We start from the raw sequence: 13663 nt of genomic DNA, 5'->3' as shown, positions 1-13663 counted from the left end.
TCCCGGTGACGCTTTTGGTTCTTCCCCGACGTCACTCCGCGTTCCGACTCTTCCCTAAAGACTTACCCCGGGATCACATCGTTTTTCAACTTCCTCGGGTCCCTTTAGTAAAAGATCCCGCAAATGACTTCTCGATCTCCGACAGTGGGAACTCCACTGCTCAAATCTTCAGTCGCGCCCGAGACGCCCTTCAACGCGCCAACCTCACCCCGGACCGTACCCTTTCCTTCACCACAGACCTTTGAGATCATCCCGCCGCTATATGGGATCCTCGTTCGCTTGCTATCTCCCAAGAACACATCAAACGACACATCGGGCGCACCCGGAGAGAGCACAGGAGCTCCAGGAGCTTCAGCTGAGACCAACCAGGGAGCCCAGCAGCCAAACAATGGCACTGCATCACACGATGTACCAGTCCTTGACCCAACCACTCATCCACCACTCGATGTAAAAGATCTCCCCACCGAAACTAGCTCTGTCCGGATTCGAATCCAGAAGGCGCGCACAGTCGTCGAGGGACTACCAGACGTGGAACGATCTGTTGAGGAGCAACAAACAGAGATTGCAGAGCTTGAGGACCGTGTGGGACGCTTACGCTCCGTGATCTCGGACTTTGGGGACCGTGCAGGAATGCCAAATGAGGGCATCAGGGCCTAATAGCAGAGCTATAGGAACCCAAGAATACAAAATTACATAGGGACAAGCAGGCATAATGGGAAGGCCGAGCCAGTTTCGGGATCATTTACGGTGTTGGATGCTTATAAACGGAATACCCAGGGTTTTTTTTAGCAGTCTAGTCATACTTTCTTCCAATACGCCCCAATTGCCACCAAAAACCACTCTTATAGCTCTCAATATCTAGAGCTAAGAATTTCCAATCGGATGACCTAATTCACCTAATTCGGCGTGCCGGTCTCCGATATCGTCTCTTTAACTTTGGTGGCCTGAGGCACAAGGAAGATCACCCCTCCCCCACCACTTCCATTTCTTTTTTTCTCTTCCTCTCTTTCATCTTCCCCTTCTGCTTTTCATCTATCAAGAAAACAGACACTTACCTTCGTCATGTCTTACGCTCTCTCTGAGGCCCACAAGGGTGTAAGTCTCTTCAATTCCACCTGTTCCAGGTGTTGTATAGATCATTGACTCATCGTTTTTTTACAGCAAATGCACAACTCTCTCGTGTCCAGCGACCCCGAGATCGCTGCGATCATGGTAAGTCTGAACCCTTTCAGAGCCGAATGACACATCAATTGCATTGTCTATAACGGAATCTGCCCTTACTAATGCTCCTACTCTTACAGGAGAAGGAAATCCAGCGCCAGCGTGAGTCGGTCGTCCTGATCGCCTCGGAGAACTTCACCTCCCGCGCTGTCTTCGATGCCCTTGGTTCTCCCATGTGTAACAAGTACTCCGAGGGTTACCCCGGTGCTCGTTACTACGGTGGCAACCAGCACATCGACGCTGTTGAGATCACCTGCCAGCAGCGTGCCCTCAAAGCTTTCAACCTTGACTCCGCCAAGTGGGGCGTCAACGTCCAGTGCCTTTCTGGCAGCCCTGCCAACCTCCAGGTTTACCAGGCTCTCATGCGTCCCCACGACCGCCTGATGGGCTTGGACCTCCCCCACGGTGGTCACTTGTCTCACGGTTACCAGACCGCTACCAAGAAGATCTCCGCTGTCTCCACCTACTTCGAGACCTTCCCCTACCGTGTCAACCTCGAGACCGGTATCATTGACTACGACCAGCTCGAGCGCAACGCTGAGATGTACCGCCCCAAGTGTCTGGTTGCCGGTACCTCCGCCTACTGCCGTCTCATTGACTACAAGCGCATGCGCGAGATTGCCGACAAGGTCGGTGCCTACCTCATTGTCGACATGGCTCACATCTCCGGTCTTATCGCCGCCGGTGTTATCCCCTCTCCCTTCGAGTACGCGGATGTCGTCACCACCACCACCCACAAGTCTCTCCGTGGTCCCCGTGGTGCCATGATCTTCTTCCGCAAGGGCGTCCGCAGCCAGGACAAGTCCGGCAAGGACATCATGTACGACCTTGAGAACCCTATCAACTTCTCCGTCTTCCCCGGTCACCAGGGTGGTCCCCACAACCACACCATCACCGCCTTGGCTGTTGCTCTTAAGCAGGTCGACACCCCTGAGTTCAAGCAGTACCAGGAGCAGGTCATCAAGAACGCTAAGGCTCTCGAGGAAGAGTTCACCGTTCTCGGCCACAAGCTCGTCTCCGGCGGCACTGACAGCCACATGGTCCTTGTTGACCTCCGCCCCGAGAGCATCGATGGTGCCCGTATCGAGGCTGTCCTCGAGCAGATCAACATTGCCTGCAACAAGAACTCCGTCCCCGGTGACAAGTCTGCCCTCACCCCCGGTGGTATCCGTATCGGTGCCCCCGCCATGTCTTCCCGTGGTATGGGCGAGGAGGACTTCAAGCGTATCGCTCGCTACATTGACCAAGCTATCACCCTGTCCAAGAAGATCCAGAGCGAGCTCCCCAAGGAGGCCAACAAGCAGAAGGACTTCAAGGCCAAGGTTGCCAACCCTGAGAACATCCCTGAGATCATGGCTCTCCGCAAGGAGATTGCCGATTGGGCCAGCACCTACCCTCTTCCCATCTAAGTTAGATGCAAAGAGAGTATGGTGAGTGAAGAAAGAGGGATCTGACTCAGGTCCCACGAGTTCAACATCATTTCGTACAGAAAATAAAAACTACATGAGTGCGTTTTAAGGGGTTTAATACCGGACTGCTTTTTTCAACCTGACGCGGGTCATTGGGATATTGGGAATGTTTTTTTTATGCATGACGAGCAATGCTTTTTGATGAGCAACCGCACTTTTTCAACAGCGGGCTCATATTTTCTACGGGAAAAGTTCAACATTTAATGGGGCGTCCTATGTATATTTTACAATTTTGTTCTCAACACAAGAATTTATACAATTCACGGACGATTTCTACCGATCTTAGACTTCATACTTCCCCACGTAGTTCACGTTATCTAGGGTCACGTGCGACCCCTCTCTTTCCCGACGTCCCAAGGTTCTCTTCACTTCTTTTCAGCAGTATCTTCTCTCAAGCCTTTTCATAGGCATCTCAAGCATCATTACTGCACTGCTTTCACTTCTTTACAGACACCCTCGAACTCGCCTCCAAGTCTGGATTCCCCCCGTCTATCGATAAGGACATATCTCTTATCGGGATATTGAGGTCATTGACAGTCAGGATCTGAAGCAGTGCAGTGCATCATTTGAGCTTTGGCCGAGAGAGCCTGGTCGACATGGCGAATACAGCGCAGTGTTATTATTGCTTTGAGTCTCTGCTTGCCTCATTCCAGGACCGCGAGCCAGCCACTTTGGCAGCCGTAGAAGCCCTTTGGGAGCAACATGAGCAAAGTAAGAAGCTGTCGAGTCTGCAAGTTCAAACAGAGCAAGAAGCGGACAGTCAGCAGTCTGTAAATGAAGAGGATGAAGATGATACCCAGCAATCATCCCTGACGAGTAGTCGTCCCAACAAGCTGAAATTCCCCAGCGTCAGTCGTCTCCAGAGCCAATCCTCCGCGGTATCCAGTGCAGCTACGACACCATCATCCACTTCCAATGCGTCCGCCAATTCACTTGGCTCCAGCTCAACTAACATCACCTCGCCCGGGCTGGCTGAGACCCCATCCCAGCTGACATCGCCCGATCAGCGGTACCCCCTGTTCGTCACATGGAATACCCTATCACGAAGCGGAAACAAGTCTCTGCGGGGATGCATAGGCACATTCGAGGGACAGGAGCTGGCGGCAGGGCTGAAGTCCTACGCTTTGACCTCGTATGTACTTCCCAATACGTGCCTTCACAAGCAACCATACAATACAACCCCAGTATACCAGACCTGCTAATTTGTGATCTACTTTTTTCTTACAGAGCCTTTGACGACACACGCTTCTCTCCTATCCCCAAATCTCTTCTTTCCTCGCTATCATGTTCTCTCACCCTCCTAGGATCCTTTGAACCATGCACGAACGCCCTGGACTGGACTCTAGGCACCCATGGCCTGCGCATCTCTTTCATCCACCGCGGCCGCCGCTACGGCGCCACCTATCTCCCAGACGTTGCCGTCGAGCAGTGTTGGACAAAAGAAGAAACCATCGAGAGCTTGATGCGCAAGGCAGGGTGGGACGGTGGTGTTGGAAGTACTGCTAGGAGACTACTACGAGGTGCGGCAGGAGGAAATTCCAGCGGTTCCAAACCCTGGGACCAGGTCTCTGAGTTCTGCACTGTCAGGTACCAGGGCCTAAAGGCGAGTGCAGATTATGCTCAGTGGCAGGTATGGCGGGACTGGGTTCTGTCTCTGGATGATGGAGCAGAAATCCTGGCTGGCTCGGCGTGATTCAGGTTTTTATTCTAGATCGCGTTGCTTCTTTTCTACATTTCTAGCCTGCGTGAGACTTGATAATGATTGATGACACTACTTCGGCCGGGTTTGGTCCAGAAGTTTGCGGATGAGTTTCATGGGATAGCAATAGTGCGCTTCAAATCCTCGATATGGAGCCTAGTGACTACAGTGAAACATCGATTCGGGCCATTTCGCGTTAAGCTTAGTAAATATTCCCCTTCATCAGTTTGCTTCAACATAGCGTATCACCTATATTCATAGCTATCCACTGCAAGGGTACTTGAATAGCGAGTACTTCCCCGGATTACAATATAAGGGAGCCCGGTATATTATTAGAGGCTCACCTAGTCCTAGAGACCAGGAAGACTGGTATGCATATACATTGTAAATTCCCATACTAGACAAGAACAAATATTCATCCTAAGCAGACGCAAAACAATCATCATATTCAGAGCTCAAAGATGATGTATCCACAATGCAGAATGCAGAGAAAAGAAGGGTATGAAAACTACCGAGGAGTCCGACTCCACAACCCAGCAACCATCTCCTTAACCCTGCGCTCCTGAGCCCGGATCTGCTCCTCAGACTGCCCACGAGCATTGCCCCGACTATCAATCTGCCCACCAGGAGCATGGTCAGCCGACTGCGCCGGCGCAGCATGCTTCTCCTCCTCAATAATCTCATCCCCGTTCACACGTTCAGGCTTAGGATCAACGCTCATCACACCATCCATCATGAACCCACCACCCTCGCGGAGCTTGTTGATAGCACGCACTGTATCGATAGCGCGGTGTAACGTGCGTCGTGCATTGAAGTTCTTCTTGACGGTTGGCAGGAGATCCTCACCTGAGCCGATCTTGGCTGTATCGTAGGGCGGGTTGACCCATGGGTGCTGGAGGGCTTCGTGAGCTGTCATGCGTGATTGCGGGTTGATTGTTAGGCAGCGGTTGATGAAGCTGCGTGCTTCTTGTGATACACCGCGCCAGTACTCTAGCGGTGTGAAGGAGTAGTCTGCTGCTAGGATTGCTTGCATTTCTTCCAGGTTGGAGTCGCGGTCGAAGGGGGTGTAGCCGCATAGTAGGAAGTAAGTAATTACGCCGATGGCCCAGATATCGCTGGTGTATGTTAGACATGGAGGGTTTGGTGGTGCATATAGGACTGGGGACTCACACTGGCTTTCCATGGCCGCTCTTTTTGAAGATCTCTGGGGCCATGTATCCTGGCGTTCCACAGGTTGTCGTCAGGACATGGAATTGCTCTTCATCCATGATCCTTGACAATCCAAAATCAGCGATCAATAAATCGGCATTGTCTTCCGGTGTGCGAAAGAGCAGGTTCTCGGGCTTCAGGTCTCGATGCACGATTCCGTGGTCGTGCAGATATGCCACAGCGGAAAGCACTGCGCGAATCAAATCGGCAGCGTCCGACTCATAGTAGCTGCCTTTGCGACAGATGCGATCAAAGAGTTCTCCGCCCAGCGCGAGATCGGTCACCAAGTACACTAAACATCCATACCGGTCAGTGGTCATCTCAAACAGACGGTATACATCCCACCGACAGGAAACGCACAGTTGTTCATGGTCTCGAAGTAGTCGACCAGCGTGAGGATATTCTGGTGACCCATAGACACCTTTTTCAAGACGGCGATCTCATTGCGGACCTGTTTCGCTCCATTAGCATGCAGTGGGGTCGGCCGCAGTTCCAACACGTACCATGTGCTCTCGCCCGGACATCAAGCGCTTGTTGATGACCTTGGCTGCGTAGTAGCGACCAGTGTCGATATGCACGCATTCCTTCACGACAGAGTACGATCCAGCGCCTAGTGTCTTGCCGGTTTTGTACCGGCACGGCTGGACCTTCGGTTTCGGAGGTGGTGTCGCCATGGGGGATAACTGCGATAACACGGGGAGGATCGAGGGAGGTCGACGCAAACAAGCTGCAGACTGGACCGGGCGCCAAGGGGACTCGTTTCGGGGGGTATGCGATATATACGGTCGTTCGATACGTGCCTGCACAAATTCAAGTCAGCCTTACGCTGGAAGTGCCACATGTTGCCCGCAATATGCGGCTGAGCCCCGCCAAGGTGAGACATTCAGAAAAACGCACAGGAGGGCACTCCAGGGATGTTCTGGTGTGTTGGTTTTTGGTGTCCGACCGAGACACTGCGGGGTTGAAGTTCGAGAGCGCTGGAGATCGGAGGTCGCTGGGCGTCGCGGAGTCGCTAGGGAGAGAGCTATACAACGAAGAAACCTGGGATATAATTAAACAGCGCTGATTGGAAATGAAGAAGTACCAAAGAAGAAGTAGAAACAAAGCCGAAGATCGACGGATCGTCAACGGCGCCATTAATTATTGAATGCTAACTTATATACACAACTCCTACCCAATGCCATTCCCAGCGCTCCCCAGAAACAGATATTCAGACACATCAGAACCTCTCCAGTACATCCACGACAATGTTTTCCAACAATTGCAGCTTGTGGAATTTGGCCACACTCTCCAACACTCGTAGTTTCTTCTCAATCTCGCTGCGATCGAGAGATGCTGCCCAGGTGCCACTGCAAGAGCAGTGTTCCATGAAATCACTGACCTTCAGGCCACCACACTTGGAGCATTTGAGATCCTGGGTCTGCCATTCAACGACAAGACCATGGACTTGCCCGATGAGAAGCTCTTCCTGTGCCAGCCGGTCGTAATCGGCGTGACAGAAGGGACACTTCCAGGGCTTGGAAGTAGTGGTGGCGTCCGAGTCGACATCGGGCAGCACATCTTCGTCTCGACAGAGGTCAAGATCCCGAATCAGACAGCAAGAGTTACAGCTCATCTCGGGAAGCTTCAGGCTAGCACTGGGGTTCTCAAATCGACCCTCCTTGCTGAATTCGCGGACCTCAAAGAGAGCCAAGAGCTCGCGGCGCAACAACCGAGATTCCAGGGTCGTGGTCTTGGAGAGACTCAGAACTTGCATCAGAAGCTTTGTCAACTCTAGCGATGGGTTGCGCTTGTTGTCTTTGGGGTTGACCAGGACACCTGGCAGAACAGGGAATGCATAATCAGATGCAAGCTCGGGGTGAAGCATCTCGTCGCGCTGTCTGCGGATCAGACCTGAGATTTGCTTCTTCAGCGGCTTTGAGAATCGATCCGCGAGAACAGCAGTGATCTCTTCATTGTCTGCTTCGTGGTTTCGTCCGATTGGAATCTGCGTCGGACGAGGCGTCGAGGAAATCTCGCCATCTGGCTCAGGTGTTTTCAAGGCATGCATCAGTTCGATGTACTCGACAACCCAGTCGTGGAAGATGGTTTGCATGGGCATTGGTAAGAAGCGACTGAGCTGCCAGTGCATCACCGTCTCAAGATTCTGTTCGTCGGATTCGGTGACCTCTCGGCAGCCCTTGCCTCCGTAGTTGTATTCGTCATACCACACAAGGTAATCCCAGTACTCCTTGATCTCCAGATCAATGAAGTGGAACGAAGGATTGGCGCGGATGGATTTCAGAACATACTGACTGTAGGCATAAGCATTGCCAACCTCAGTCTTTGTTGTCTGGAGCAGAAGACGTGTAGGGCTGGCAAACACGACATGGGAGCCAACGCGTCTGAACTCCGCCATGAGTCTCTGGAATGACTTCCGCGACAGCAATCTGACATAATTGTGCAGAGACCGATCATAGAGACAGGACACGGGACTTTCCACCCATCGAATCAAATGCGAGACCATGACATCCGCCATGCTGTTTCCAGCGCAAGCCTCTGTCCACCAATGCTTGACCATCTCTCGAAGAACAACGACACCGGCGGAAGCAAATGCTTTCTCGGAATAAAAAACACCCGTGTCTTCGGCATCACCAGAAGGCGCTAGCAATGTATCACTACCTTCCATCTCGTTGATGATAGAAGAAGTCAAGATCGTGTTGATGGAAAGGTTACGAACTTCCAACTCAATACAAACAGTCGAGTAGGCGCTGGGCACGTTGACCGATGGCATGTTGACCTTGTCCAGCGACCCGAGAATGTCATCTCTCTCGTAGCCTGCATGATCAGGACGTGGACCAGGGGACCACCAGAGAACGACATTGTTTTGCTGAAGCCTTCTGGCATAGGAGATATCAATGAGATAGCGAGGATCGTCACTCTCCAAGTTGCAAAGTGGAACATCACCGTATCGAGCAAGACCGGTCAAGTGCTGGATCCAGGAAGACAAGTACAAGTACCGGGTGATGATACGCCTGGCTACAAATGCTTGCCAGCCGAGAGGCGGAAGTTCCATGTCGGATGGCTCAGGCTTCACGGATAGGACTGGATACTCCTTCAAGATTGGGATATCGTGGCATAGGCGGTCCTTCTGTTGGGATTGGATCACAAGAACGACAGGTCGGCTCTCGTCGTTTCGGAGTTTTCTTACCAGGTCACCAACCTCAAGGTGAGCCTTTCTCCGTGTCATCACCTGAGTTGTCTTGAAATGAATCTTGTCTTGGTATTCAAAGGCGTCTTGCGAGTCATTGCCCGATGCAGCTTGCATCTTGCGAGTGAGGAATTCGGTGTACATCTTATCGACGTTTGGAAGACCCTGGACATCCCTGGTGCGATTGAGAACGATGATGTTGGCCTCATTCGTCGCTGTCGAGAAAAGCACAAAGATTTGCCTATCGCCTGAAACAATGTGGTACAGGTAGTGGTATACCAATGACGAGTCCATCAGATATGGCTGCTCTGAAGATGCGTGGAGCAGAGTTGAGAGATCGAAGCCCTTGTCCAATCCTTCACCAAGCACACCGCGCTGCTCTTCATCGAAAGTGCAATGGCTTCCTAGCTTGAGCACCGCGCGAATGCTGAGCGGGATATTTCCTTCGTAGACACCCTCGATACTAGGGTGTTGGAAAAGAACATCCATCTTGTCAGCTTCTTCCAGATATTTCTCCTCCGACAAAGACAGCTTGAACAAGTGGACCGAGGGATGACCATTTGGCAAAGTGTGATTCACTTTCTCGACATCACAGTCCGGTACATCGACATCTGGCAAGGAATCACGCTTCAAGTTCACAAAGAATTGCCGTGGAACTCTAACGCTGAGAGCGTGAATCTTTTGATCGATCAAAACGAAAGCTCGTACAACTCCCGGAACGCCTGTCTCACAGAGCTGCAAGACCTGCCATGTGCTAATGTATAGCATCTGGGCTTGATTGCGGAAGAAGTTACTCAAAGAGTCCGAGGCAGCATTGGTTCGTTCACCGAACAGTTGACGACGACGAATCCGAGCTTGCTTCTGGATCTTCCATTTTTGCTTTTGATACTTCAAGAATCCTTGGTAGTCTTCCGTGATAGATGGCATGGTAGCTGGAAGGCTAGCAAAAGGATCCAAAGCCGTCTTTGAGGCATTCTCAGGATGCTTTCTCTTTTGGGAAACCTTATTGCTGCTGGGAGACTTTAGCTTCTGAGTAGAGTTCGCAATCGCTTCATCCAGGTCACCAGTATGCTGAACACGATGATCTAGAATGTTGGCAGATATCGAGGCAAGCGGCGCCTTATCTGACTTGGTGAATAGATCGGTCATCTTCTTCTGCTTGAATTTGTCATCCTTTGTGTTGATCCGACGTTGCAACCAGTCGGGGTGGGCAACACGGGGTACTGGGTTGCGAAGCTTTTGAAGTGCAGCTGGAATAGTGATCAGTTTCTGCACCACGGATCCCAGACGCTCCAGGTAGTAATCCCAGTCAATGACAGTGCGAGGGTCCATGTCGCCGGGGTCTTCCTTCAGCCATTTGCGCAAGAAGAAACGTTTGATATTTTCTTCGGCCGAGAAGATAGCGACGGGAATGGCTCTTTCGGTGACGGGTGTGTTTCGTGGCCTTGAGGAAATAATGTATTTGCAGTTGAGACCTTTATCCTTGACCATTTGTTCACCCAAGAACTCTGCAAGACGTCTTGCCGTCGTGATCGATGTGGACTTCTGAGAGCCATACTCTTCAAGTGTCTTGGCCATACTTCGATTCTCCGAAATGAGATCGATAAGCTCTTCATCCGCCAGGGTGGTTCCACGCTCGTAAAGAACGTCTAACCACCGATCTGCAACCCGAGCCACAGCGGCATAAGTCTCGGCAAGATTGGTACCCTCCAGGAAGAACTTGAAGATTTGAGTCTGGAAGATCTTGATCAATTTCAACTCTCCTCTTCGCTTTACTTCGAAGCCCTTCAATTCGGCTAGGGAGCCGTCATGATTGAAGACCGCATATCGCTTCTTCAAGTTCTTGTCTTCCTCCTTTGAAGTTGGCAGGATCATTGCTCGGTAAGGCCCATCCACTTCGAAGAAAATGGAGTTTTCACTGTGAGTCTCATACTTAAAGGTCTTCGGGTCGACCAGAGCCTGGTATTGGTGGTTGGTGTACCTCGCATGAACGAGGTGATTAAGCATGACACAAGGGTAAGAGATGGTCATCTTTTTCCCGTTCTTCAGAGTGAAGGAGAAATTCTCAGGAAAGCCTCCAGGAAGCATACACCAAATACCGTCAGTATCCAGTTCAAGGGGTCGACCGATGCGTTCGACAAGCTCTCTGGCCATCTGAATGATATGAGCACCTGTAAGACAAGTGACACCGGCCATTTCCATTGAATACCATCGAGAACCTTTTCGCATGACATAACCGTAGAAACTGTTCAGAATGACCTTGTGCGCAAGTTGAAGAGAGTCGTAAAGAATGATCATTTTCTTTGCCTCATCAATTTCAGCCGAAGAAGCCCCAGATGATTGTAAGCTATCAGTCTTGTTCTTCCAGACTTTCTGCTTGCCTTTGAAGTCATATCGACGGTCACGGAAATCACGGACAGTATCAACATAGAAAGGATTTTCTCTCTGGCAAATGATGGCCTCCCGCTCCATAGTTTTGCTGTCGTGGATCTTGTGATAAATTTTCTTGCTGTAATCTTGCAGCCGTTTCTTGACAATCCCGGCTTGCTCTTCAATGCTCAACTCGCTGAACAGCCTCGTTGGCGAATTTTTGAACTTGCCCGGAAAACGCTCGTTTGCAGTGGCACGTCGGATCATGTTGTATTCATCACGCTTCGCAGGCAGGTATTCACCACGCCAGGCCCAGGGCATGCGTCTGTCGCAAGTTTTGCCGGGTCGATTGAAGTCACAGGCAGCGCAATTTGACTCGTTGATCAATGAGTCTGGCTGCAGTCGATTGGTGATCATGATGTTGGGATACATGGATGCGACATCCAGATGGTAAATGAATGGAACTTCATCACGACTCGGGTTGTTTTTCAAATCGAGGAGACGCTCTACAATCTGAGCTCTAACCTCGTCGTAGTTCACAATATCATCCATAGACTTCTTTTCTTCGACCTCGATACTGAACTTGAGAGCGTGGTCCAGGTCTTTCAGAAGCTCTTCGATTGCAGTAGGGTCAACATTGAAGTGTGTCGGTATATCGCTTCGGAAAACACCAGCTTCGATACTTTCGACGTGACCACCGACGTAGGTCTCGGACTCGAGAAGATGACCTTCGTAGAAAGCCTCTGTCGGATCCTTGTGTTTGTTGGGCAAAACAATCTCATGCTTGTAGGCTTGCACCATGAGCAACATCTCACACAATGTTCCAGTTCCCTTTCGCAGGGTTTCATCTGGGTTGAGAGGAATGATGGTGCAGAGGGAGAAGATGAAAGGGTGAACATATTTCATGTACAAGTAGTAGGTAGCCACCGCATCTGAAACTGAGTATTCGGCCAGGGTCTGTGGTCTTTCGCTGGCGTAAGGTGTCATAAGCTCTGGGTCGAGTTCATCTGGATCATAGCCAAGCTTTGCCACGGTCACAGCCTTCAGACCACGGCTTCCCTGAGGAAGATAACTGTCACGATTGACCCATGCGAAACAGTCCATGTGCACGCAGTTGTCGGCTTGGTAAATGTCCTCGCTGTTTTTCCGAAAACCAATCTCCATGTACATATCAAGTCCATTAACACTGGCTCGGGTCTCGACGAACGGCCAATCGAAGAAGTCACCGTTGTATGTGGCAATGACAGTGGGTTTGGAGATCTTGACGTGTTCAAAGAATCGCTCAAGGACGGCTCTTTCATTGGGTTCATTGAAAATAATGAATGGCCCATTGTATTCTGGTTTGGGCGTGTACTCGAAGTCGTTGATGTCCTCCGATACAATCTCTCTGTTGGTGATAAGGAACCCTTGCCCATCAATCATGTATGAAATCATCATAACCTGATCAAATGCGGCGTCTGGGAATTTCAGCGGTAATTTTGTGGTTTCGATATCGAAAGCGAGGACGACCGGATCTGCACGCTGAAGTCGGTCTTCCAAGCAGGTCAATGATACCACGCCGTGCTTCGCCTGCACATCGTACCATTTTCCTATCCGGATATCTGAGAGATGTTAGCACAAGAGCATAGTCCACATGCCTAGCACAACTGACCTTTGTCAATGCAGACTCGGACATGATATGGAACGTCGTATTCTCGAATATCAACAATAAAATCACTCGCTTGTAGGTTGCTATTAGGTCGTTGCTCATTAATTATTTCGTCGTCAAAAAGATCAATCCCTGCAGTTGCACTGCATACAATTAGTGCCTTGTCCAAATCAAAAAGCAGGTAATGCAGAACGAACCTGGTCATCTCAACATATGCATCCATTGCACTCTCGTTTTTCTTGTTCTTCTCCGCCAGAGGAAGAATCGTCCTCCTGACTTCAAGAAGATTGCCCACATTGGCAAAACTAAACTTGATATAGGTTTTCCGGTAGCCAAGAAGATGATTGGGGAGATTTAGGTCTTCCTTCTCAAGGCGCGTGAACTTTTTGATCAAGTCCTCAAAGGATCGGCGACACCATTCCTCGACCTCCATCTCGTAACCCTTCTTGACTGCAATCAAAAAGTATGGATCGTGTTCCACTGTCGCCTTGAAACTCCCGCCGTCGTCCTGGAGAAAATAGTAATCCACACCGGCGCGGCCTCCTGGAACATTTGCGTCCTCGATCGTCGTGCTGTGCATGTTGATGAGCCAACCGGCCCTTGTCTCGCCGGACTCGAAACGTGGAAAGCCGAGGGTCTCATCGATACTGTTGGCCAATCGAATGGCCTCGAATTTCTCATCTTGTGAGGTCGCTTCCGTGGATCGTAGTGAGCTGAATTCAACTGTTTTGGCTCGTCGGGGGTTCGAGGACGCAGCACTTGACCGAAACTTGTTACCATACTTGCTGGGTTTTCTGGAAGGCATCGCGACGTTGTCGCCCGGCCAGGCTTGTGAAATTGGCTCTGTTAAAGGATGC

The 13663-nt window shown here is 50.7% G+C and overlaps 5 protein-coding genes across 5 annotated transcripts; 3 read left to right on the top strand and 2 right to left on the bottom strand.

Moving 5' to 3' along the window:
* Positions 1 to 123: 123 nt before the first annotated feature.
* Positions 124 to 657, top strand: N7508_008913 (mediator of RNA polymerase II transcription subunit 9; the record flags this gene model as incomplete). Its single annotated transcript, XM_058466976.1, has 1 exon — positions 124 to 657. One exon carries the CDS (start codon positions 124 to 126, stop codon positions 655 to 657), a length of 534 nt encoding a protein of 177 aa, XP_058314822.1.
* A 405-nt stretch (positions 658 to 1062) lies between these two features.
* N7508_008912 (glycine hydroxymethyltransferase SHM2) lies at positions 1063 to 2630 on the top strand (the record flags this gene model as incomplete). The annotated part of the gene is made up of 3 exons (XM_058466975.1): positions 1063 to 1095; positions 1162 to 1212; positions 1302 to 2630. The coding sequence occupies 3 exons, from the start codon at positions 1063 to 1065 to the stop codon at positions 2628 to 2630; spliced, it is 1413 nt and encodes a 470-aa protein (XP_058314821.1).
* Positions 2631 to 3286: 656 nt separating this feature from the next.
* On the top strand, positions 3287 to 4383 carry N7508_008911 (AMMECR1 domain-containing protein; the record flags this gene model as incomplete). Its single annotated transcript, XM_058466974.1, has 2 exons — positions 3287 to 3822; positions 3918 to 4383. 2 exons carry the CDS (start codon positions 3287 to 3289, stop codon positions 4381 to 4383), a joined length of 1002 nt encoding a protein of 333 aa, XP_058314820.1.
* A 514-nt stretch (positions 4384 to 4897) lies between these two features.
* N7508_008910 (uncharacterized protein) lies at positions 4898 to 6272 on the bottom strand (the record flags this gene model as incomplete). Its single annotated transcript, XM_058466973.1, has 3 exons — positions 4898 to 5504; positions 5937 to 6049; positions 6102 to 6272. The coding sequence occupies 3 exons, from the start codon at positions 6270 to 6272 to the stop codon at positions 4898 to 4900; spliced, it is 891 nt and encodes a 296-aa protein (XP_058314819.1).
* A 545-nt stretch (positions 6273 to 6817) lies between these two features.
* N7508_008909 (DNA polymerase epsilon catalytic subunit POL2) lies at positions 6818 to 13611 on the bottom strand (the record flags this gene model as incomplete). Its single annotated transcript, XM_058466972.1, has 3 exons — positions 6818 to 12759; positions 12810 to 12949; positions 13004 to 13611. The coding sequence occupies 3 exons, from the start codon at positions 13609 to 13611 to the stop codon at positions 6818 to 6820; spliced, it is 6690 nt and encodes a 2229-aa protein (XP_058314818.1).
* Between the last annotated feature and the right edge of the window lie 52 nt (positions 13612 to 13663).

This window comes from Penicillium antarcticum (genome assembly GCF_028974205.1).
Source record: "Penicillium antarcticum strain IBT 31339 chromosome Unknown utg000009l_segment0_segment0, whole genome shotgun sequence".
NCBI lineage: Eukaryota > Fungi > Ascomycota > Eurotiomycetes > Eurotiales > Aspergillaceae > Penicillium > Penicillium antarcticum.
Note: the sequence above shows the minus strand (reverse complement) of the source record. Positions and strands in the feature narration are given on the sequence as shown.